At 34.0% G+C, this 27,159-nt stretch overlaps 2 protein-coding genes and 1 long non-coding RNA gene across 3 annotated transcripts; 2 read left to right on the plus strand and 1 right to left on the minus strand.

Annotated features, from left to right (window-relative positions):
* The first annotated feature begins 9,339 nt into the window (after positions 1-9,339).
* On the plus strand, positions 9,340-14,159 carry LOC128193788 (uncharacterized). The gene is made up of 3 exons (XM_052867894.1): positions 9,340-12,508; positions 13,784-13,917; positions 14,109-14,159. The coding sequence occupies exons 1-3, from the start codon at positions 9,340-9,342 to the stop codon at positions 14,157-14,159; spliced, it is 3,354 nt and encodes a 1,117-aa protein (XP_052723854.1).
* A 2,879-nt stretch (positions 14,160-17,038) lies between these two features.
* Positions 17,039-21,577, minus strand: LOC108343954 (uncharacterized). Its single transcript, XR_001833555.2, has 3 exons — positions 20,823-21,577; positions 19,641-19,754; positions 17,039-19,403 (listed from the first exon to the last, which is right to left on the minus strand). It is a non-coding gene; the product is annotated as an uncharacterized LOC108343954 (long non-coding RNA).
* Positions 21,578-23,615: 2,038 nt separating this feature from the next.
* LOC108344178 (dirigent protein 22) lies at positions 23,616-24,023 on the plus strand. The gene has a single exon (XM_017582641.1). It carries the CDS (start codon positions 23,616-23,618, stop codon positions 24,021-24,023), a length of 408 nt encoding a protein of 135 aa, XP_017438130.1.
* Positions 24,024-27,159: the final 3,136 nt, after the last annotated feature.

Consider the following 27,159-nt stretch of genomic DNA (forward strand, 5'->3'; position numbering starts at 1 on the left):
CGACACAGATGGATGATCTGTGTTATCATGGGTGATCAACAGGGTTGGTCGACACAGATGGATGATCTGTATTAACAATGGTACTCGACACTGTCGGTCGACACAGATGGATGATCTGTATTAACAATGGTACTCGACACTGTCGGTCGACACCGATGGTCGACCTGTATTAACAATGGTACTCGAAACTGTCGGTCGACACAGATGGACAACCTGTATTAAGAAGGTTACTCGACACAGTCGGTCGACACAGATGGATGATCTGTATTAACAAAGGTGCTCGACACTATTCATTATGAGCTCTAAGTAGAAGACCGACACAACACATCCTCAACCAGAATTCTTCCCAAATGAAAGAGTTCAACTATTTCAAAGGAGTTACTGAAAATACCGATCGGTCAAAGACCGTTTCGATAACGAACGTTCATTATCATAGAATTTCATATTCAACTTCATCTTACGGTAAACACGTTTTTCAGTATAAACTTTCATACATTAAATTACTTATAACATAGCACAATCCATACTTTTCATACATTATCTCATCACCAAAATCATATAGTAAAATCTGATACCATAGATCATTCCCAATAAAATTCACAGAACATGCATTCGACACAGTATGACTCACAGAACATTCATGCATCGCAGTATAACTCAAGAATTAAATTTTATAAGCTTCCCTTACCTGGATCAGAAGTGAACGTCCTAACTCAAGGTGTTTGGTTCGTCCGCTAACAGTTCTCTACTCTTACAGGATCACTTAATTCTTCCAACCCGATCTAACCATAAAAACCAAGAAATACTAAGAACTTAACCCTTCATGCAACCAGGATTTGGCTTTGCATGAGACAGAAAATGTTCGACGAAGAAGAGAGACTTACCAGTATCAGAACGTTGAGGTGATCGGTTCAAAACGAAGCTCACGACACCAGGAATGGTTCTACGGTTTCTGAAACGTGAACGGAGAAGAGAAAGAAGAAGTTTCAGTAGAGAGAAGGTAGAGGTTTCTAGAGAGAAGGTGAAGAAAATGAAAAGTTAAAATCTGAGGAAGAAGAAGAGTGCATGCAGAGAGTGATGCAGACTTCAGAAAAGTCATTTTTGTTTAAAAGCAACGTCCGTTCTCTTGCTGCCACTTGTCTTCCACTACTGATTTAGGAACATTCCATCACGACACCTGGCAGGAAGGCAGTGAGTCTGGAAGTGCGTTTTTAATGCACGGCAGAAGGGTTTTTAGAGCAATTAATGAGGATGAGACAGGGATTAATGGTGCTCGTTTTTCTAGGGTCTTACATGGTGTACGTGGTGAGTCGAGCTAACCGATTGGCTGGGGTATGGTAGCCGATCGGACACGATAACAGTTGAGCAGAGTTAAAGCGTAATCAATATAGTAACTACTATTGATGAGTGATATTAATGTTGGTATTAATGACCATTAAGAGGTAAATTAATAGATCTGATTAGTAGAGGTTTAATTTCGGGGTAAAGTATTTTTTCCATAATTTGATTACTTTAGACCTTCCTACGAAACACATCTTAGTTGAGCGTTGGAGTGTCTTCTGCATATCAACCCCCTCAAACCGAACGATCACGCCGAACAATGATAAGAATCAAACATTCGTCAAAGCAGGAGCATTGAACATAGTCCATCGTGGTCCCAATCCAGCAGAAACAGGTGTGATAAATATCTCTAATTGAATTATTACCCTAAAATAATACCAACTTCGCCTTATCCTAGGTTTTCTCCAAGCTTTTTTCATGATGACCAAATTACATTTTTTATATATATTTGAATGTAATTGAAAGCTTAATAATGTTATTCATATACTCTTTGTGGAAGGAAACATTCTTGAATTGAGAGAGTATTATCGAATTAGAAAAAACCTTATAGGACATACTAATAATGAAAAAATTGCCTTATATGCCATATTGTATAAGCATAGGTCGACATTTCTTCAATAAAGTTAGATGATCTACTTTAGGAATTTGAGCCAATAATATCTAAGAGAGCATATCTCCAAAAACACAAATTAAAAAGAATGTTTTATCACATTGGACAAATCTGATTAGAAATTTAAGTGTAAGTTTGAGTTTGATATTAAGTAAAAAATTGAATATATATTGTCTTAATATTTTGGACCGAAAATGATATTTCAATATCTTATATAGATTGCTCAAAATTCATTTATCTCAGATTTTGAGTTGAATATTATATGATAATCTCAATGTTCATAGGTCATTGGTGTGAAGTGTATACTTCTACAATATGTTTATTTCCTATATATGTTGTATGTACCATTTCTTTCTTTCTTTTTTTCACTTTCTTATTTTCACTCATCAATCTAAAACAACCTTAATGATAAGTAAAAGTTGTATTCTTTAAGAACTAAAAATTTTACAAAAATTTTAGATTTTATATGCGACTATATAAAGATAAGCATAAGTGAATGAAAATTTGAAATGTAAAAATATGACAATGTAAATTAACAAAAAAAGTGACTAAAAAAGAGAAAGACTATTGAAATTTAATCTATTTATTAGCAATTTTGTAATCTTTGAACTATATGTACTAATATGACTCCAAATACTATCTTTTAAACGGAGAGGGTGAATTTTGAATCCTTTTGTCTGGACCAAAATTTGAATATGAGAGCATCAAGTGTTCTAACCTCCTTGTTCAATTGTGAGAAATTCAATTATAAAGTTAAAAATTACACATTCAGTAGAGATAAAGAAAAATGGCCAAAATAGAAATATAAAGACACAAAGTCATTATTTTAAAATTTTGGATTGAATGGACTTCATATCTCTTATATGATTAATTTTGACTCATTAATTCGAAATATTTTCTCTTTGTTTAATTTTATTCTCTTCTAATTTCAATTTTAAAACTTGATTAAAAATGACTTTTTACGTTTGTTATTTATTTTCTTTTATGTTTATTTTAGATTAGACGTAAATTTAGAAGATATATAAGTTTACATATCTTATTTTAATAAATATAAAATTAGTAAACTTACGTTTGGTGTTGACCAATAGACCTAGATTCTTCACATAATTAAAAAAAAATTGCACATCTACCATAGCCCTCATCACGTAAATCAATAATAATAATTATCTAAAATCTTAATACTTAATATTAAAAAATCAATTTAAATTTTAACTCAGATTAATTATAATTTTTTATAAATAATAAAAATTATTTTAAATACTAATAATTTATAATTCATAAAATGATATTTAATTTAATCAATAGAATGACTAATTATTTTTACCACTAAAGTTGAGTGATATTTTTTTAAAATTTTATGTGTTAACTATTTATTTATTCGATACTTATGTTTGATAATAAATTGAAACAATTTGAAAGTTTGTTTCAGTGAAGAAACTTTAAAAGCATTCTGAACAACCGAAACATAAACCAATCACAAACTTTCTCTCTCTTTATATCTATGGTTAATTTCAATAAATGGTTCAGTTTGATTTTGTAATATCTCCAACCTCAAGACAAATCATGCATCTCTGTCCGATTATCCACGTTCTTTGCCCTCACTTGTTGCCAATAACATTTTCATTTTTCTTTTCTATTTTCTGTTTTATTTTTTTCTTTTATTTTGCAGTCGATTTGCTTGAAATTCTAGTGAAAGCATATATGGAAGAAAACATCAATATATTTATTAAAATTAAATAAAATATGAATGAAATTTAGTAAGCAAAGATAAATAAAAAAAAAAAAACAGAAGCACTTTGCAGTCCCTGTTGACCTGACAAGTAATTCCTTCCCCAGCAAACAACATAATACCGTGTTTATTCCGTGTGGTTTGTCGTATTGAAAGTTATTACTATTATTCCTTATCACGATGCAAACCACGCATATCGATGTCATCATTCATGTTCTTGTTGACCCTGACAAAAATATCCTTCATGTTCCTGGTTTTTAAATCATAATAGTGTAGTTTAAACAAAAGTTATAGAAATAATCCATTTTTAAAAATTTTATGCATATAGATAAGTCATGTTTGTATGTATCACTTGATTTTATTATAAAAATCTTGCGCATATATGTTACGACTTTAGGACTTGCACAGCTTCTTTTCTTCTGTTATTTTTTTATTTCAACAAGTAAAGTCTAATTTGAACTGAACTGTGGATAAAGTAGAAAATAAGATTTATTTTATTATTCTCAATCATTTAGAAATATATTCGCATACTCTCTATTTATAATAATTACGTTCTCTTAAAAAGGAAAATAAAGAAACTAGAAAAACTAGGAAAAATAAAATAAAATAAAAGATTATATATCTATTTCCTCTAATTAGGAATATTCTAAAGATATTATCTCAAACTACAACATTTCCCCTCAAATTGGTAAATGAATATCAATCATTCCCAACTTGCCTACAAGATCTTGAAATCTACTCAGAGGAAGCCCATTTGTAAATATATTTGCTATTTGAAGTTATGTAGGAATATGAGTTGTAATCACAAAGCCTCTGTCAAGATTATCTTTGATGAAATGTCTGTCAATTTCAATGTGTTTGGTTCTGTCATGTTGTACTGAATTATGGGCTATGCTCATAGCAGACTTATTGTCACAGTGAGTTGCACCAGGTTCTCCACTTTGACTTTAAGATCATCCAAAATGATTTTCATCCAGAGTCCTTCACACATTCCTTGAGCAAGGGCTCAAAATTCAGTTTCTACACTAGAACAGGATACTCTATCTTGCTTTTTGCTTCTCCATGTTACCAGACTATCTCCAAGAAATACACAATACCCAGAAGTAGATTTTCTGTCAGTAATAGAACCTGCATAGTCAGCATCAGTATATATCTTCATAGTCAATGTGTCTTCTCTTTTGAATAATAGCCCCTTTCCTGGACTTGACTTCAAGTATTGGAGAATTTTGTCAACTGCTTACATGTGTCTCTCTCTTGGATCATGCATAAATTGACTCACTACACTAACTGCATAAACAATGTCTGGTCTTGTGTGTGATAGATAAATCAGTTTTCCCACCAATCTCTGATATTGGGCCTTCTCTACAGGAGCACTTTCTTCACTTCCAATTTTGTGATTCAGTTCTATAGGAACTGTTGAGGTTCTACATCCCAGCTTTCCTGTTTCTTTGAGGAGATCAAGTACATATTTCCTTTGGGAGATGAAAATTCCGTTCTTGGAGTAGGCAACCTCTATTCCAAGAAAATATTTGAGTTTTTCTAGGTCTTTCATTTCAAATAGAGCTGCCAATTTTTCTTTTAATGCCAATTTTTCTGTTTCATCATCTCCTGCAATAATCATATCATCCACATAGACAAGCAATAGAGTGAGTTTACCTATAGAAGAGTGCTTTATGAATAGAGTATGATCTCCTTGGCTTTGTCTGTATCCCAAGGAAACCATTGCTTTTGTAAATCTTCCAAACCATGCTCTAGGGGATTGCTTAAGACCATACAATGTTTTCTTCAAGAGGCATACCTTGTTTCTTTCATTTTTCACTTCAAAACCTAGGGGAATCTCCATGTACACTTCCTCATCTAGATTTCCATGAAGAAAGGCATTCTTCATATCCAGCTGGTGTAAGTCCCATCCAAAATGGGCAGCCAAAGCGAGAATAACTCGAACTGTATTCATCTTTGCCACTGGGGCAAATGTCTCCTCATAATCAATCCCATATGTTTGGGTATATCCTTTTGCCACCAATCTAGCTTTATATCTTTCTATTGTCCATCTGCCTTATGTTTCACTGTGAATATCCATCTACACCCTATTGCCTTCTTGTCTCTTGGCTTATCAACAATCTCCCAAGTTGAATTTCTTTCTAATGCATTCATCTCTTCTTTCATGGCTTGATTCCAATGTTCAAGTTTCATGGCCTCCTAGATTGAGGTAGGAATTTTTGTGGCATCAATGGCAACAATAAAACTTTTGTGCTTATCAGAGAGATTGTTAGTGCAAACATACTGATGGAGGACCATCCAAGCTCAACATAGGACCTTTAACAAGAGCCATGTCTAAGAGAATCCAAGAGGAAGAGGGAGTACTCACTACTTTGCTCTTATGGAGTATTAATTACTAAAATCTTCCTCCTCTTTAAATAACTTTACATTGTTTTGTAGGTCATTAAATAAAGCTTGGCAAACACTTGGAGGAGTAACCAAGCAAGGAAAAGCAAAGGAGCTAAAATTGAAGATGTCGCTATTACCGCGCAGATGCATGAATTCTGTACAGCCCAGCGGCACCGCAGACAGCAACTCCATCTTCCTCTGCAATTCTGCTTAGCTGGCAAACTTAGCTTGCTTCCCAAGCTTCCTTTCATTGCATTACGTGCCTTTAGAATAGCTTGCATAACACGTCTTAGAAGTTCTCCTTCATCTATAAATAGGGGGCTTCATCCTTTGTAAATGGAACTTTGAAATTGATAATGAAATGCTGTTGAGATTTCTCCAGACATTCTTTCAGAGTTCAAACACTTTGTGCCTATTCTGCACATTCTCCTCTAGCTTCCTTCCCTCTTGGAAGGCTTTCGGAGCTTGAGATTCCTTGATCCACTCATACACCTTCATTGAAACACTCATCAAACACTTACCGTGCCTCATCGTCATCCAACTAACCGCTGCCTTCTCTGGTTTTGGAAGTGCTCGTGATTAAATTGCAAGGAAGCTTCCATCATTTGGCATCAAGAGCCAGGCGTTTCAGTCACGCTTCAAGAGCTAAGTGTCTCGTATCCATTCCTCTATTTTTTTTCTTTTTTTTCCCGTCTTGTGCTGTTCATATATGTCACTGTTCCATTTTGTTTTTCTGGTTTGATTCTGTGTTTGAGTGAATGTTTGATTCTATTCACTGTTCGTTAGTGTTTGTTCTTCATTTTAATCGGTGCAATTCTTTTAATTGAATCCAATTCACCTAAATTCATCATTTTCGTTTTGTATCACGGTCATGTGCAGAAAATCACTGCAGTTTTAATTCCGTCAAGTAATTGCTACTGTTTTCAGCTTCGTTTTTTTTTTTGTTTTCTTTGAGTCGTGTGCATCTACTAAGCTCTATGTTGATCCTATAAAGCAATGACATCAAATCAGCTTGATCATTTGAGTTAACAGCAGTGCACACTACAATACTCACAGAATTGCAAAATATGTGGTTGAGTTCCTCCAACTTTAATTTCAGATTTTGCAATACGAGGCATGTCTGATTTCATCATGTGCATCTCCTTTTTGTTCAGATTTATTGATTGTAAAACTTGAGACAAGTTTCTTTGATGCATTTATACATGTTTCAAGTGTTAACAGTTACAAATCAACAATGAATCACAAAAAGAGTAGTTGAGTTGTTTAAAACTCTATTTCGGTAATGTCACAATACTTTCAAGTTTTGCACCGTACTTGATATCATTGCTTGTGTCTTAGGCCATTTTAATCTTCTAGCTCATCTTTTCTAAGCTAGATCTAGTGCATAGGACCATTCTTCTATCTTGTTTGATCCAGCCAGCCTTGATTCTATGCAATTTTTTTCAATTCTAATGCAGATTTCTAGTTTTTTTTTTTTTTTTTTGCTGCATAATTAGCAACTCTGACTATGATTTCGAGCATGTGTATGTTTCTGTGCATTGCAACTGTTTGAACACATTCATTTGATCATTTAAAACCTGTTTGCATTGTCCAATTGCTCTTTTCATAGCCAAGGTATCATTTCACATCTTGAACCATCATTTTACTTGAAATATGCAAGTGCACACCTCATATTGAGATCTTGTTTGTTTTAGATCAGTTTCATTGAGTTTGGAGTCATTTTTGGTGAATTGAAATTGGTTGGTTACTGTTCATATGGTAAATTTTGAGCCAAATTGGTATTGACTTGCTGCATCACCAAATTTTCCTCATTTTTAAGTAGTGCACTTGTCATCTTTTATAGCAGTCAATTTCTTTGCTGATTGAGTGCTTGGACACACCTATTATGATGATATAAAGCTGCTTGAAGTGTCATCGAGCAGTTGACTTCACTGCCATTCAAATTCCATACTGTTGTTTCTTATTTTTCAGCCACTTTTACTGCTGTTGTCATATTTTTAGCCACCATCTTATATTTAAATTGTAAACTGGTTTGGCAAAAGCTGGGGATCTTGTCCCAAACACAATTAAATCCATACACAGGTGTAAACCAATCTGAAAAAGGCAATTAAATCCCTGCAATCCAGTTTACACATCAAAAACCAGAAAACACAAGTTCTACAGTTCTTTGTGGCATTTTGACAAACAGTTTGGAAATTACATCAAACAGTTTTACAGCACAGATTTTCCTCACTGTTTTGAGTCTTTTCTTGCTTTTATAATCTGTTCTAGACCCTATCCTAGGTTCCTTTGGCGTGCTACCTTTTGTTCTAGCCGTATATCACTTGCATTCATCATTTTTGGCTTCCAAACTATGTTTAAAAACTGGTTTTTGGTTAACTAATTTCTAGTGCAGCAGATTTTCCATCACCTCACGGTTTCAGTGTTTGACAGTGGAGTGTGAATTCATTTTGAGGTGATCCAAGTTCCAACAAGCTTCCTCCAAGAGGGTAGCATACTAGCAAGTGGAGAGTTTGTAGAATTGGCTACAAAGGTTGTTCTCCAAGCTGCCTTCTTGTGCAGTTTTCAGCAGCATTTCCCCACCCTTCACACCAAAAATTTCACATACTTTTGGAGCTAAACTACATTCAGAATTGGTAGCCTCCCTTGTATACATAGAATAACTCATTTTTTTTCTCCATTTTTCAGCTTTGTATCACGGAACCTTTGAAGTTTAATTGCTTTACATTTCTCAAACTTAAAGTAACTTGGAAAAATGCTATCCAAGCAATTCCAAGTCTACTAAGCAACATTGTAATAGTTAGTTCCCACTTATTAGAGTGAAAGTGTGTCAAGGGGCTCCAAGTGTCACTTGCACTTTCACATTGCCGGTTATCATTGTCTTCCATTTCCGTTCATTTATTTTCTTGCTTGATTGTCTTTTATGTTTTAAGTCTCCGTGATACTTAGGAGCGCGTTTCACATAGTTAATCCTTCGTTTGGTTTCTAGGAGCATAACATCTTTGCATTCCAAAAAGGTTTTGAAAGACTTCTATCTAGAAACTTGGGTGAGAAGCGTCAGGAGACACTCTGGCTAAGGAAGGACAAGGTTTCTAAGCTTGTCCATTGTGACTCACCTCTCCTTCCTGGGAGCTATTCGGTTTCATCATCTTTAGAATCTCTATAGAAGTCATTTACCAAAAACACCTCAAATTCTCTTTTCCAAAGTTTTGATTCATACTTGTGCAAGGTTTTCAAATCATTGTGAAAACAATTTCTCTACTTCACAAGCATGAGTCACTCTAGTGTTCAAGGTAATGTCACTCAAGATCAAGAGAACATAGAGTTGCGAGAAGAGCTCAATAGAACCAAAACTGAGTTGAATGAGCTAAGGCAAATAGTCGCCACTCTTACTATCAATCAAAGCAGGCACACACATGGAACTCACTCTCATAGGCAAAATTATGATCAAGATGATCATTCCCACCATAGTGATCTCCATACTTACCAACCTTATGATCACTATCAACACCCTCCTAGGCGACATCACATCCATAGAGAACATCATGTAGACCCTAAGCTTGACCTTCCTCCTTTCTATGGTAGAGATAATGTTGAAGAATACTTTGAGTGGGAGATGAAGGTTGAACAAATTTTTGAATGCTACAACATAGATGATAGGAGGAGAGTGACCCTAGCCACCTTAACCTTTCAAGGTGCAGCCCTTTATTGGTGGACATCCATTATAAGGGACCAAAGGATGAATGGCGACTACAAAATCCAATATTGGAATGAGTTGAAAGCAGCCTTACACAGGCGACATGTCCTAGCCTATTATGCTAGAGAAGTCATGGACAAGCTCCATAGACTTCAACAAAGAAACATGAGTGTTGAAGAATATAGGCAAAAATTAGAGTTACTCATGTTGAGAGCGGGAATCAAAGAAGAGGAGAGATTCACCATAGCTAGATTCCAGAGTGGATTAAACTATGAGATTAGAGATAAGGTAGAACTCTTACCTTACTTAGATCTAAATGATTTTGTCCAGCTATGTGTGAGAGTGGAAGAACAAAACAGGAGAAAAGCTTCCACAAAAAGAACCTACCCTACCACATCATCATATAAGAGAGATCTTAAGAGGGAGGGTAGCTTTCCAAGATATGAGGAAACAAAGGAGAGAGAGCAAGAAAGGACACAAGATAAGTTCAAAAGCAAAGATAGAGAGCTAAAAAGGGAAAAAGAAAGCTCTAAAGGAAAAGAACAAAGAATTCCAAGAGAGCCACCCAGAGATACCAGGGGTAGGGAGACTAGATGTTTCAAATGTGGGGCCAGAGGACACTATTCAACTGAGTGTCACTTTAAAAAGTCAACCTATATCCTTGAACATAAAAGTAATAGTGAGGAGTCATCCTCTAGTGTGTCTGAGTTGTCCTCATCTGAAGAGGAACATGAAGCTCCACCTTGCGATGGAGATCTTCTCATGGTTAGGAGACTCCTTGAGGCAAAGCATGTTGAGTTAGAACAAACTCAACGAGAAAACCTATTCCACACTCGCTGCAAAGTTCTTGATAAAACATGTTCTATGATTGTGGATAGTGGTTCTTGTTGTAATTGTTGTAGCACTAGAATGGTTGAAAAGCTAGGCTTAACTCCTACTCCTCATCCTAACCCTTACAAACTTCAATGGATAAAAGAGGATGAAGGAATAGTTGTTAAGGAACAAGTAAGTGTTCCCATTTCCATAGGCAAGTATGAAGACCAAATCATTTGTGATATTGTTCCAATGGAAGCGGGTCACATTTTACTTGGACGGCCTTGGCAATTTGACAAACAGGCTTTGCATGATGGAGTCACCAACAAGATCACCATTCAACATAAAGGCAAAAATATTATCTTGAGTCCTCTTACACCATCACAAGTGCGAGAGGATCAAATAATACTTAAGAAGAAGTTGGATGGTGAGAAGAAACTTTCCTTTAATAAAGTTTCCAAAGAGAAAAAGTTGAGTTTGGTTGAAAGTGCCTCAACCAATGAAGTTGTCCCACCACACACTTCCAAAAATCTTTTCCTTGGACAACCTCACTTTCTTCTCTATTGTAAGGAGGCACTTCTTTCCATCAATCATCCACTTGATTCTCATCCAAAGGGGTTACAAAAGCTTTTGAAAGAGTTTGATGATTTATTTCCTAAAGAGGTTCCAAGTGGTTTACCACCTCTTCGGGGAATTGAACATCAAATTGATTTAATTCCAGGAGCCAGTCTTCCTAATAGGCCAGCCTATAGGACTAACCCCACAGAAACCAAAGAGATAGAGAAGCAGGTTAATGATTTATTGGAAAAAGGGTGGATACATAAAAGCCTTAGCCCTTGTGCGGTGCCAGTGTTGTTAGTACCTAAGAAGGATGGATCTTGGAGAATGTGTACAGATTGCCGGGCTATTAACAACATTATAGTCAAGTATAGGCACCCTATTCCTAGATTGGACGATATGCTAGATGAATTACATGGAGCAAACATGTTCACCAAGATTGATCTTAAAAGTGGGTATCATCAAATCAGAATTAAAGAAGGTGATGAATGGAAAACCGCTTTTAAGACCAAATTTGGCCTTTATGAATGGTTAGTCATGCCTTTTGGCTTAACCAATGCTCCTAGTACCTTCATGAGATTAATGAATTATGTCCTTCAGGAATACATAGGCAGTTTTGTTGTAGTCTACTTTGATGATATTTTAATTTATAGCAAAGGTCTTCAAGAACATCTTCATCATGTGAGGAAAGTATTGATTTTGCTTAGACAACACCATTTATTTGCCAACTTTGACAAATGTACCTTTTGTCAAGAGAGTGTTATTTTTTTAGGCTTCAAAGTTGGGAAAGAAGGAGTACATGTTGATCCTAGCAAAATCAAAGCTATCCAAGAATGGCCTATACTCAAAACAGTGGGAGAAGTAAGAAGTTTTCTAGGTCTAGTCGGTTTCTATAGACGCTTTGTAGAAAATTTTTCTACTATTGCTGCTCCCCTTAATGAACTTTTGAAGAAGGATGTGCCATTCAAATGGGATGAGAAACAAAGTCTAGCTTTTGAGACCTTAAAGCATAAGTTAACACATGCACCCATTCTACATTTACCTAATTTTTCCAAAGCTTTTCAAGTAGAATGTGATGCTTCTGGGGTAGGAATAGGCGCTGTTATCATACAAGAAGGTCATCCAATAGCTTATTTTAGTGAAAAACTTAGGGGACCTACTTTGAACTATCCTACCTATGACAAAGAACTTTATGCCCTCATTCGAGCATTGAAAACTTGGGAGCATTACTTAGTGTCTCAAGAGTTTATAATAAACACTGACCATGAATCTCTCGAGTATCTTAAAGGGCAAGGAAAGTTGAACAAGCGACATGCAAAGTGGATTGAGTACCTTGAGCAGTTTCAATACGTCATCAAACATAAAAAGGGGAGTACTAATGTTGTTGCGGATGCTTTATCTAGACGACATGCATTGCTAGTTACTCTAGGATCCCAAATACTAGGTTTTGATGACATTAAACAACTTTATGAATCTGATCCTACCTTTGCATCTACTTATGCATCTTGTCTTAAGAAGCCATTCGATGGATTTTATATTTTTGAGGGGTATCTTTTTAATAAAGGAAAACTATGCATACCCCAAGGATCTATTCGAAAGCTTCTTATCAAAGAAAGTCATGGTGGAGGACTCATGGGCCATCATGGAGTTGATAAAACTCTTCATACTTTGAAAAACAACTTTTATTGGCCACACATGAGAATAGATGTCCAAAAGCATTGTTCTAGTTGCATAGTTTGTTTACAAGCTAAGTCTAAAGTAATGCCTCATGGACTCTATCTTCCTCTTCCCATAGCTAGTACCCCTTGGGAAGACATTAGTATGGATTTTGTCTTAGGTCTACCAAGAACTCAAAAGGGCTTTGATTCTATCTTTGTGGTGGTTGATCGATTTAGTAAAATGGCTCATTTTATACCTTGCCACAAAGTAGATGATGCTAGTTATATAGCAAAACTCTTCTTTAAAGAAGTTGTTAAATTGCATGGTTTACCCAAAACTATAGTTTCTGATAGAGATGTTAAGTTTCTTAGCTACTTTTGGAAAACACTTTGGGCTAAGCTAGGAACTAAACTACTATTTTCTACTACATGTCACCCACAAACTGATGGGCAAACAGAAGTAGTAAATAGGTCTCTATCTACTCTATTACGGGTAGTGTTGAAGGGCAATATTAAAAATTGGGATGATCATCTACCTCATATAGAGTTTGCTTATAATCGAGTAGTTCACAAAACTACTAAACTTTCTCCTTTTGAGGTTGTTTATGGTTTTAACCCTCTCACACCTCTTGATCTACTTCCCCTTCCAGAAACATCTTCTTTTCTTCATAAAGAAGGTCTTTCTAAAGCGGAGTTCATCAAAAAGTTGCATGAAAAGGTTAAAACACATATTGAAAAACAAACTCAAAAGTATTCTGAATACAACAACAAAGGGAGAAAACAAGTACTCTTAAAAGAAGGAGACTTAGTTTGGCTTCACTTGAGAAAGGATAGATTTCCTTCTCAACGCAAATCCAAATTAAGCCCTCGAGGTGATGGTCCTTTCAAAGTGATCAAGAAGATAAATGATAATGCATATCAGTTAGACCTTCCTGCAAGTTATGGCGTCAGTCCTACTTTTAACATTTGTGATCTAATTCCTTTCATAGGAGATGCCCAACAGGGTTCCCAAGATCTGGGGACAGATCTTTTTCAAGAGGGAGGGACTGATGGAGGACCATCCAAGCTCAACATAGGACCTTTAACAAGAGCCATGTCTAAGAGAATTCAAGAGGAAGAGGGAGTACTCACTACTTTGCTCTTACGGAGTATTAATTACTAAAATCTTCCTCCTCTTTAAATAACTTTACATTGTTTTGTAGGTCATTAAATAAAGCTTGGCAAACACTTGGAGGAGTAACCAAGCAAGGAAAAGCAAAGGAGCTAAAATTGAAGATGTCGCTATTACCGTGCAGATGCATGAATTCTGTACAGCCCAGCGGCACCGCAGACAGCAACTCCATCTTCCTCTGCAGTTCTGCTTAGCTGGCAAACTTAGCTTGCTTCCCAAGCTTCCTTTCATTGCATCACGTGCCTTTAGAATAACTTGCATAACACGTCTTAGAAGTTCTCCTTCATCTATAAATAGGGGGCTTTATCCTTTGTAAATGGAACTTTGAATTGATAATGAAATGCTGTTGAGATTTCTCCAGACATTCTTTCAGAGTTCAAACACTTTGTGCCTATTCTGCACATTCTCCTCTAGCTTCCTTCCCTCTTGGAAGGATTTCGGAGCTTGAGATTCCTTGATCCACTCATACACCTTCATTGAAACACTCATCAAACACTTATCGTGCCTCATCGTCATCCAACTAACCGCTGCCTTCTCTGGTTTTGGAAGTGCTCGTGATTAAATTGCAAGGAAGCTTCCATCACATACTGAGAAATAGGATATTTAGCACATGATCTTCTTCCCTTTCTCAATGCAATGGGTAAATCCTCAGTGATACTTACCTCCTCCTTATTGATATCTTCAAGGATCCTTACCTCTAGATTAGACAATTTTTCTTGCTCGAGAGTCGAATCTTCTTCCTCACTGTGGACTATGGTAGCTTCATTGCTCAAGTCTTGGGCATCTTGCAAAGACAAACATGGTAATGACAAGAAGGAGAGTTCATCCACTTCAAGTGCTTTCTTCCCTCTAAAGTGGTGGACTGACATAAAAGGATTGTGTTTCATGAAAGGTGACATCCATGGTGATAAAGACGTGACGACTCTGAGGATGATAACATTTGTACCCTTTTTTATTAGAAGGATACCCAATAAAGACACATTTAAGAGCTATGGGATCTAATTTACCACGGTTAGGATGATGAGAGTGAACAAAAACAACACATCCAAAGACTCGACTAGGTAGACTTGTTAGTAGGGAACAAGAAGGAAGAAAAGGCAATAGAGACTCTATAGGACTAATGCCATTTAACATACGAGTGGGTAACCTGTTGATGAGATATGTGACAGTTAACACAGCTTCTCCCCAATAATTTATTTTTGGAACATACATTTGAAAAAGAAGAGCTCTAGTTACTTCAAGAAGATGACGATTCTTTCTTTCTACAACCCCATTTTGTTGAGGGGTTTTAACACAAGTTAGTTCCTGAACAGTACCATTATGAGACAAAAAATTGAGAAATTCATGATTCACATATTCAGTACCATTATCAGACCTGATTCTTTTGATATTTTTTCCAAATTGATTTTGGACAAGATGGAAAAAATTAATAAAAATTTGAAAAACTTCGGATTTATTTTTCATAAGGTATGTCCACGTGACACGGGTACAATCGTCAATAAAGGTAACGAACCATTTGGCTTCGGAAATAGAATCTATGACAGGACCCCAAACATCAGAGTGAATTAAATCAAATGGAGAAATACTCTTTTTGTGACTAACAGGATAAGATGCACAATGATGTTTTGACAATTGACAAATATCACATTTAAAAGACTCAACAGACTCTTTGGTAAACAAGTGGGGAAACAAGGACTTGATAAAACTAAATGAAGGATGTCCAAGCCTTTGATGATGTAACCATATTTGAGATTTTGTCCACGTCTCATATGTAGCTTGTTGACTCATGATTTTTATGTTGCTTTTGTCATTAAACACTAAAACATACAACCCACTCTGCTCCTTAGCAGTTAAAATTGTCTTTCCCGTGGCAAGGTCCTGAAAAACACAATAAGTTGGAAAAAATGTTATTGAACAATTTAAATCCTTTGTGAGTTTTTGCATAGAGATAAGACTATTAGCTAATTGAGGAACATGTAAAACATCCTTCAATACAATAGATGAGTCCAAAATTATATTCCCAGAGCCGCATATAGGTATACCCTGACCATTCGCAACTGTAATAAGTTGTTCTTTATTTCTTTTATCATATGAGTCGAAGGACACATTGAAAGGTGTCATATGATCAGTTGCACCCGAATCAAGGATCCAAATACCTTGAGACACATGATCAACAGTATTGAGGCAAATCTTACCTTTTATTGACAGAGTACATGATCCAAAAGGCTTACTCATTTATTCATCCATTGCTTTCAAAGGAATAATTTTTACTTCAAACATCCTGTAGAACGCAAGACGATGACGGCGTATGAGTCACACCGAGAAAAAAAGGAGCAGAACTTAAAAGCTTAGATCTACTCAAGAAAAGGTCAAACGGGTCGTCACAAACCCTAGGAACAAACTCAGGAGGCTCCGGTGACTCTGTCTGTGGCGGCGGTGGTGATTAGGTCACACTAAGAAAAATCGAGCAGAACCACTACAAGAAAAACTTGAATTACATACAGCCAAAATCCGTATATAAGGCCCAAAATCCGTATATAACACTTGATTACATACGATTTACATATGGACAAAAATCCGTATATAAAACTGTCGTAGTTACTTTATATACGGATATATCCGTATATAACTTATATACGGATATATCCGTATGTAAATTATATACGGATATATCTGTATGTAATTATATACAGAAAAATCTGTATATAAAATCCGTATGTAAATTATATACGGATATATCCGTATATAAATTACATACAGATAAATCTGTATATAAAATTCGTATGTAAACTACATACGGATAAATCCGTATATAACTATAATTTTATAAAAAAAAATTAAATGATCTCACATCTATGTCCAATAACTAATAGTTTCATATACTGATAAAAATAAAATAAAACTACTAAATTGTAAAAAAATAATACCAAATATCTGTCAGTTTTTATTAAAATGTGATGTTTGTTTAATTCATTATAGTATTACACCATTCATTCAGTCAAAGATCATATTACACAAGTCTTTCACATTTAAAAGTCAAATATATTATAATATTACAAAATCATGACTGTGAATTAAATTTATAAAATGTATAATAGTCATAAATAAATAGTACAAATCATAATATGGCAAATGTAATAGTAAATTAAACTACTTATACAATTAGTTATATGTGAAAAACTATCTAAGAATTGTTCCACTAGTGTTTGAAACACCACTAACTAGTCATTTATCATCAAGGCAATGGCTCTAAACCCCAAATAGAGAGAATCTTCAATTCTTGTATTGTTGAGTACAAGATTTACCAAGTGTATAGAAAAGTCTTGATGATGATGCATTTGATTGTAAAGGCCTTGTGGCAATGCCTACCATTGTTGCAAAAGCCTAGTGTGGCTGCTGTTTCACATAGTGCTGGTCCAAAATCATGAGCAAAAAGGTGGTATGGTTGCTGAAACTGCTGCTGAAATTGGTGCTGGAACAGCAAGAAAGAAGTGCACTTGGAGTCCAAGCTTGTGGCCCTTTTAACACCTCATCTACTTCCTTAGATGCTACCCCCTTGGAGCAAGGAATCTGAGGTAGAAACACTGCACCAAAACGTCACAGCACCAAAGCAAACACCAAACCAGTCAACAAACAAACCAGCTGCTGCACGAGTTTTAATTTTCGCAGACCAGTTTTTTGGCACAAAATAGAAGCCAAACAAGTTGAATTCAAGTAAATTTAAGCTTGGAATCATGGGAGGGACACTAAAGGAACCTAGGAGAGGAACTAGAACAGATTAAACAAGCAAGAAAAAGCAAAAACAAAGATCAAAATCAAGTGCAGTGAAACTGTTTGATAATTTTGCAAACTGTTTGATGAAAGTCCCCAATGAATTTCAGATTTCGTGATTTTCGGGTTTTGGGGTCAAAACTGGATTGTTTGGTTTTGTCTTGCTTTTTATGGATGTAGTACACTCTTTTAAGCATATCATTGCATTTGGAAACTTGAAAGGAGCTTTTGCCAATCCAGAAATGAAGATTTAAAGGTTGTACAAAGTCAAACAGCACATAATTTGCATACTGCACCAGAAAAGTGATGTGAAAATGGTGCTTTGAAATGCAAAAATGAGTTGCAATGGTTTTATGGCAGAATTAATGGTTCAAGCAACTTTATATGCTTAAATTGAAGGTGTTCAAACTGTCAAACAACAAGGAAAAAGACCACACCCGAAACTCACTGGTCCACTTACAAAAATTAAGCAAATTCATTGCTTGGAAACTGATTTTGCAGTGCTGGTGTAAAATTGACCAAATGAACAGTGTGCACAAGTTTTAAATGGTAAAATAAACTTGCATACACTTTGAAAATGCACTTGCAGAGACAGATTCACAAAATCACAGCAGCTGAAGCCAAAAATGCAGCAAAATGTGGTGGTTTACAGAGGAAATCTGCATATAGGCTTCTTAATGACCATTTGAACAGTAGAAACAGATTTCAATTCACAAAATATACTTGCACAGACATGGAAACATAACAGAAACACACAGTAGCAACAAATGACAGTGGTAGTTGCTTAAAATTGCATAAAAATAAGGCAAAACTGCAGCAGAATTGGAAATTCATGTGAATCAATGCTGGATGGATCAAGAAACATGTAGGAAAAGTCCTAAGCGACCAGATCTAGCTTGAACATGTGAGCTAGGAGAATTAAAATGGCCTAAAACATGGCAAGGATTCAAGCACGGTGCAAAAACTTGTGGAAAACTGTGACAGTTTCGGGAACACTAATTTTACATCAACTCAAGTAATCATTTTGCAAATCTATGATTGATTGGAGTTAATATCACTTGAGACATGCTTAAAATCAAAAAAGTAACTTTTCTCCAGTTTTAGACACATCAAAACTGGCAGAAACAGTATTGACCATATCAATCCAGAAATTGATTTTTGATGCAGATTTTCATGAAACAGATTCAAGGTTTGGCATGTTGGAGCTCATATCACCAAGGCTAGACATTGTCTCATTGCCTTTTAGGTTGATATCTGGCTACACAAGCACTAGAAACTCAATTGAAAATAAAAAAATTGTTGGAACATAATCAAACACTTGATGACAGAATAGCACTGCAACACTTTTGCACATGACGTGACAAAACTGAAAAATGAAAATGAAATCTAGAATTGAACTCACACTGGAAAAGAACCGATTAAAATGAGCAACAATCACAGACACGAATTAAACCAAAACAGAATGAAAAAAATTTGATGAAACAGTGATAGAGTGTGAACAACACATGACAGAAACGGAGAAAGTGAATGAAAGAGCAACTTAGCTCTTGTAGTGGTTGCGTGAACGATTGGCTCTTGATGCCAAATGATGGAAGCAGCCTTCACGTTCAAGACTGGGGCGGCTCCTTGGACAGAATGACGCAGCGGACTGGTTGGAGGAATGTTAACTGTCGAAGAAAGTGAATTATTTAATGCTATACAATACTACCTCAATCTCATGGAGAACAAATTAATATCCTTATCAAGTGTATCAAGAAGTATAAAAATAAATGTTACTTGGAGTAAGCCATCTAACACAGAGTACACGACTAACAGAGAAAATAATATGCAAGGAGTAAGCCTTATACCAACTAAGGAAACAAAACGTGAGGCTAGAGTTCTTAGTTCAAAATTAAGAGCCTTACTGTGTAGGGAATTTGGATGCACAGAGGCTGGTAGCCTACATCTAGGAGCTCATTTTTCCACATGGAGGCCTTTGAGTGTGCTTCCAAGTACTTCTCAAGAAAATTAAATGAAACCTACAGCAGAAAAATAAGTTGAAAGGATTAATAAGTTATTCTTGTGTTTACTGCTATATGTAATGATATCAAAAAGGTCCCTTGCTTACCCAGGATTTCAGTTACAGAACACTATGATAGAAATTGGTTCACCTAAAACTATTCTTAACCATCTATGTAATGATATCAAACAACTAAGATTAATTTTCTCTTGATACCCCGTAAATGTCCATAATAGGAACATTCTCTTGCCATACCATGGCATGGTTTACTATCCATAAAGCCAAGGGCAAATCTCCAGCAACTTATGTTAACATAATAAACCTTAACTAACATAATTACTTTTACCATATAAATGTTTTCTATTATAAAATCAAGCCAATATAATAGATATATCTGGGTTAGGATTTATCTTGAAACTGAAACAGAGGATTGTCCTGAAAGAGTGGATAAATTAACATCCATAGACTACTATTACTGGGATTGTTACCGTAAAACAATAAAGAGAACCCAGCTAAAGCTCTTCAGAACATGTCCAGTTGCTAAGCAAAGGAACTGGCATGGATGATGAAGCAATGACCATACATACAAATTTAGATTTAAAATTCGAAAAATCATATGATAATTACTTCTTTACCAGAAAAACATGCTCTCCTAACTTAGGCACTCATGATCTACAACTTTAAACACAGCCAAAATATCATACATTTAGGGGCATAAATTGTCTCATTGGCACAGTATATTTTCACTTTTCCAGGTATATCAGGAGCAAATTTCACGCCATTCATATATTCTGATGTAGGTAGTCTTTAAAGAAATGACAACCATCAAATTGTAACATATAGATGGCAAGAGATAGAACTATCATAATGGCTTTCTCCAAGCCAATAGTACTATCTTCTCTGTGAGATCTAATGCTCCACTGATAATTGTTGCCTCTTCATTAAAGCAACTTTCATGATCTAAAAAACTACATACAGGAGCCAAACTAAAATAAAAGAGGGAAAAATTTTAAATAAAATCAAAATGAAAAACCATTAAATCTCAGAACGATTTGAAATGAAACAAGAACACAAGAAGAATGCTCACTTTCTATGTTGATCGTTTAGAATCTCCGCAGCAGATTTTGTCACCACTTCCTGCTTTTGGTTCAAAAACAATCCCAACAGCACCTTAAGTCTTCAATCCAGCCTCTTTTTTGGGTTTCAAAAGAGTAGCAACGCCGAAACGCCGTCAGGTGTGATTGATTTTGCAGCCACTTGACGGAAGAGCCTCCGAGGAGATGACCAAAAGAGCGACGCAAACTCGACTCGAACTCCTTCGAAGCTTCCTTGATGAGCAAACACAGCAAAATAATGAGACGACCTCCAAATCAAGAGCGACATGGAGAATAAATGGAGAATGATTGGAAGAAAATGTTAAAAAAACCTAAACTAATGAATAGAAGCCCGATTGGGGGAAAACTCCAAAATGGAGGAAGTACCTAATCTAGACCTAAGGAACCCTAAAAATAGGGAGAAACTTAAAATGAACCGATTAATCGGTTCAAACACAAGATTGATCAGTACAAAAGTGTTTAAACGACGCAAATAGAGGTTGAATCGCTGGAAATCGAAGAACAAACGACAGAAAGGGTTTTGATCAGTAGAAAAGTGGTTTTAATCGGTTAAAAATGAAGGAAAAGTGAAGAGGAGGATGAAACCCCAAGATTCGAAAGTGATTCTGCGTATGAAAGTGAAAATAGAGGAGAGTGGAGAGTTAAAGTTAGGGTTGCAGAGAGATCTGAGAGTGTAGAGTTAGGGTTTGAGAGAGATTTGAGAGAACACACTGTTCTACCAAACCAACTTCAAATTAATGAAATATAATTTCATTTTTTTTAAAATAATTAATTTCCATAAGACAATACTTGCTTTTACTTACGTACGGATTATAACACTTACATACAAACGTTATTCATAGAAAACTCTTCTGCCACCACGCACGAAAAGTACATACGGATTTTATATATAGATATATCCGTATATAAAATCTGTATGTAAAATCCGTATATAACTCCTTTTGTGGGATCCGTATATAATATCCGTATGTAATATTCATGTTATATACGAATCAAAATTCGTATGTAATTATCGGTGGATAATTACCATTTTTCTTGTAGTGAACTTAAAGCTCAGATCTACTCAAATGTAGGCCAAATGAGTCGTCACCGACCTTAGGAACAGACTCAAGAGTCTCAGGTGACCCTTTCTGTGGCAGCGGCAGCGAGTAGGTCTCGCCAGAGATGGGCGCGTGGGTTACACGCGCTGGCGACGGTGGAGGCGCGTGACGACGCGTGGAGGATCCTCTCACGGAGCAACTTCCAGCGTTGTGGTCGTCGGAGTTGGGCGCACCTTTCTGCCCTATCAACGACCCCAACCGGCGACGACGACAACGACGATGGTTGGATAGCGGTAGCGACGCGACTGTGCAGCGGAATGGAGCTCCAAGATCGGAAGCTCTTGATACCAAGTAGAAAATAAGACTTATTTTATTATTCTCAATCATTGAAAAATATATTATCATACCCTCTATTTGTAATAATCTAGTTCTCCTAAAAAGGAAAGTAGAGAAACTAGAAAAACTAGGAAAAATAAAATAAAATAAAAGATTATATATCTATTTCCTCTAATTAGAAATATTCCAAAGATATTATCTCAATTTACAACAATAACAAATCTTTTTGAAATACTTTTATACTATACTAACGTTTTTATATTATATATATATATATATATTCAAATTGAGAGAAAAATAATAATAAACAAAAATAATTCTCACTAATTTTAAATAATATGAAATCATATTATATATATATATATATATATATATATATATATATATATATATATTTATTTATTTATTTATTTGAGTATCTTTTAGTCACATTATATTAGTCTCATCCTAGATGGTGTTGTGCAGATTTTAATTAAATAAGTATCTATGTTTAATCTATATGGCATGTGATTATTACTGGATAGTCTAGTCGATGTTGATGTATCAAAACTAATAACATACTAATTACTATGTAATTTATTATATATATGATCAAACACTTGTTAAGATAAAGTAACAGAAGACTAATTATTTAGATAAAAACTCATAAACATAATAAATTATATTATAAATAACACTGTAATTTATTTACGTTACCATTAATCTAATTGAATGTTGATCTTCTACAAACACAATTTTGATTTATCTTAGAGAAAACAAGTATTTAAGAGAATGACAAATAGAAAGTTGAAAAACGTTCGTAAAATTGTTAAAATATTTACAAAGTATGTCTACGGTCCAGTAAGAAAAAAAGTAAAAAAAGAAAAAGAATATATATATATATATATATATATATATATATATATATATATATATATATATATATATATATATATATATATATATATATATATATATATATTAGAGAGAGAGTTTAAAATCTATTTATTTTAAAAACTATATTAATGATGCGAGTTTTGTAATGAAAGAAAAAGGTTAAATATGTTTTTCGTCCTTTAAGTATCACACGATTTTGGTTTTAGTCCCTACTCAAAACTGTGATGGATTTTAGTTCTCGAAGTTTTGAAACTCTTAGTATTAGTCTTTAAAAATGGATGGTGTTAAGTTTTAGTAGATGTGGTAAACGGCGATGCCAGGTTTGATGCCAACTGTCGTGCAAACGGCAAACGCCCTTTTTCTGTAGCGTTATGTGTTGGAATACTGGTCCTGGTTGGGGTTTTTGCCTTGGTTGGTGTTATTCTTTTGTTGTTGGAAGGAAGAAAGAAACGTTCAGGCCTCCAAAACAAATCAAGAAACGTTTATTCTTCTTCCTTCATAAATACAACGTCCATGGAAAGTGGAGGTGTCTACTTTGGGATCTCTGTCTTCTCCTTCGATGAGCTCAGAGAGGCAACCAACAATTTTGATGAAGCTAGGAAGTTTGGAGAAGGAGGACCGGAGCCAACCTCGAAGGTGGTGGGAAGAATCGAGGGTTTGGTTGCAGGAACGTCGCAGAGGGAGTTTATCTTGGTGGTTCTGAACTTCGTGTTTACCGAAGGGAACTACAATGGGAGCACCATCACTGTGTTGGGGAGGAACCGCATCACCCAAAACATTAGGGAGATTCCGGTAATTGGAGGCACTGGAGTGTTCAGATTTGCCACGGGATATGCAGAGACTAATACCATTTTTCTTGATCCAAAAATGAGGTCTACCATTGAATACAACATTTTCAAGAATCCAAAACTTTACAAATGAAAGGGGAAAAATAGGCAGACTTTTTTGTACACGTTCCTCTGACGATCAACGCAAAGTGAAAAATGAACCTTCCTGGCCACGGTGCTGCTGGAGGGCGTGGAGGGCGAGGGCCAGAAACGAGAAGCTTCTGGGTGGCGTAGAAGACGAAGTTAGATTCAACTTGAAAAATGAAACAATCAACATGGCACGACAGCTAGCATCAAACCTGACATCGCCGTTTGCCACATCTACTAAAACTTAACACCATCCATTTTTAAGGACTAATACTAAGAGTTTTAAAACTTCGAGAACTAAAAATCATCAAAGTTTTGAGTAAGAACTAAAATCAAAATCATGTGATACTTAAGGGACGAAAAATATATTTAACCCGAAAGAAAATTATCCATTATTTCAAAAGTTAAAAAGTAACATAACGCGAATTTCTAAAAATATCTGTACGCGTTGAGGAATAATGGTGTAAATGATAATGAAGTCAAAAGTGAGGTTGAAGGCACCAAGCAATGTTATTTTTTTCCTTGTTTAGATATATTCCCCACCCAAGATGTTCTTTCCCACGTTACATTCGCCCCCAACTATGTCTCATCAACCTTTTACTTCAACCATATGTTAATAGTATCTACCACATTTTTTTTGTTCTGATGCCTTTTATCATTGTTTAATTTTATATTTTTTTGGGTAATTTATTAGATGAACCTAAATTATGTAAATTCAGCTATCCAAATAAATTTCATTTAATGATAACGTTTTAATTAAAAAATCGCCTTAAACTGTCATTCTTTTAATTAAAAATTATATAGATCTATTTGATAAAACTAATAAATAAATTTGTAAATTAGTTGATAAACGGGTTTATAAATATAAAATTACATAAAAAGTATAATTACTTAAGTTTTATCACATAAATAAAAATTATAATTCTAAACAAAAATATACTATTATGTCATTACAATTTTTAATTTTAAAATAGTACTTTCATTTATGCTGAAGCTTGTATAATTTTTTATTTGAACAGAGTCATTTATTTAACTGCGTTATTTAATTAATATTAATTTAATTTAATTTTTTTTAGGAATTTAAATTTTTAAATTTATAATTTAAATTGATGTTACAATTTTTTTTTACATTTTTATTGTATGTAATTTACATATAATATCAATTAAATATTTTTTTACTTTGCTTTGTAAGGTTGATATTTTTTTAATTTTAACTACATAATAATTTTAAAAAATAATCTAATAAATATTAAACATAGTGTGATAATTACTTGTGTTTATAAGATTGAAATAGATAATAATACATATAACATTCTAATTTAGTAGATTTACATTACAATGAAACAATTACAAATTAGGTATGAAGTTATAAACATATAATATGTATTTAGAATCTTTTATGAATTTACAATTTTCATAATATATAATGTTTTATTTTAACAATGAAGGATTTATAAAATATAAAATTATATATTTATGCATTATCTATAATCTATATGACCATCAAGTTGTCTTACTACTTCTCAACCTTCCTATTATTGTATTATCCTATGTTATGTATAACGCACAATCATCACAGGTAAATAAATTACAACATACTCAAAAAGTAATAATTACTCACTTGATCCTTACTTGAGTGAAAAAGTATTAAATTGGTTCTCGCTTTTAAAAAAATTTCAATTGCATCGTTACTTTTGAAAAAGTGACTCAATTAAATCTTTTTAAAAAAAATTACAAAGCGTTATGATATGTCATGTGTCCATCTGTAATTTTTTAATTTCTTTTATTTTTAAATTTTTTAGCAAACAATTTTGTTGTCACATGTTAGGTCCCTAATGTGACATGTGGCACTGCTAGTGACATGTGGCAGTAACAATGTCATATGTCAATGTTAGTGTCTAGTGTCACTTTTTTTTTTATTTCAATTTAGTCCTTATATATGTTTTTTTTATTCAATTTAGTTTTAATTTTTTTCAAAATGGAACAATATTGTCCCTCTTCAAATCAAATTGAGACCAAATTTATTAGTTTTATAAATGTGATACTATTACTTTTATTAAAAAGAAGTTTTTAACATATTATATTGTTATATATTATTAATCAAAGTTTTGATAATTAGTTTTTTTATAAGATTAAAACTAAATAAGTATAAATATTTTTTTTAAAAAGTAAGGATTTAAAATTAATATATTATTAATTCATGTTTTTATAAGAACAAATTAATTAATACCATTTATATAAATAATACATTTGGTCTTTTTTTAATTGAGATCAGATTTGTATAAATGTTATACTAATATTTATAATTTAGTGTTAAAAGTCATTATTAACAAAAATAGATGGTAATAATATATAATAAGGTAATATATTAAAAAGTCATTTTTAATAAAAAAAATTAGTATAGCATTCATACAAATAATAAATTTGATTTCAATTTGGAAATAGATAATAATATTGTTCCATTTTGAAAAAAAAAAATTGGATTAAATTGAATCAAATATATATATATATATATATATATATATATATATATATATGGATTAAATTCAAATAATACAATGACACTTAACACTAAAAATTGACATTGCCTTGTCACGTGGCACCAATAGTGTCACGTGTCACACTAAGCACATGACACGTGACAATAAAACATTTTTGAAAAAAAAAATAGATTGAAACTGGCATGTTGTTAAAACTGTTAATAATATTTTTAAAATACCTAATTGAGATTTTTTTTGAAAAATTAGGACACAAATAAAACTTTTTAAAAAACGAGGACCAACTTAAAACTTTTTCACCAAAAAAGAGATCAAGCGAGTAAGCTTATATTTAAAAAGGAAAGATATATAATTAATTTAAAATATGATAAGAAAAAACAAATCATGTACATCAATCTCATTCAATCAATACATCATATGAGCAAACCATGATAACTACCTCCAAAAGATTTTTGTGTATAAAGTCGATCCTAGAGATTATGCACTGTCATAAGGATCCTGATAGCATTTTGGCTTATATAATCATGGCTCTATCAAGTCTTCCTATATGACCAGGCTAATTCACCAATATAAGCCATAAATGGTTCATTTAGAACCAATTCTCGTTGTAGGAACCTTCATCTACTTTCACAAACTAGATATCTT

This window comes from Vigna angularis, chromosome 8 (genome assembly GCF_016808095.1).
Source record: "Vigna angularis cultivar LongXiaoDou No.4 chromosome 8, ASM1680809v1, whole genome shotgun sequence".
Lineage (NCBI taxonomy): Eukaryota > Viridiplantae > Streptophyta > Magnoliopsida > Fabales > Fabaceae > Vigna > Vigna angularis.

What these genes read in the sequence shown, in the direction of transcription:
- LOC128193788 (XM_052867894.1), top strand. Translation starts at nt 9,340, where the DNA reads ATGAGTCACTCTAGTGTTCAAGGTAATGTCACTCAAGATCAAGAGAAC. An exon ending in CATCAAACATAAAAAGGGGA is followed by an intron (nt 12,509 to 13,783) that starts GTACTAATGTTG and finishes TTCCTTTCATAG; the next exon opens with GAGATGCCCAACAGGGTTCC. An exon ending in GAATTCAAGAGGAAGAGGGA is followed by an intron (nt 13,918 to 14,108) that starts GTACTCACTACT and finishes AATTCTGTACAG; the next exon opens with CCCAGCGGCACCGCAGACAG.
- LOC108344178 (XM_017582641.1), top strand. Translation starts at nt 23,616, where the DNA reads ATGGAAAGTGGAGGTGTCTACTTTGGGATCTCTGTCTTCTCCTTCGAT.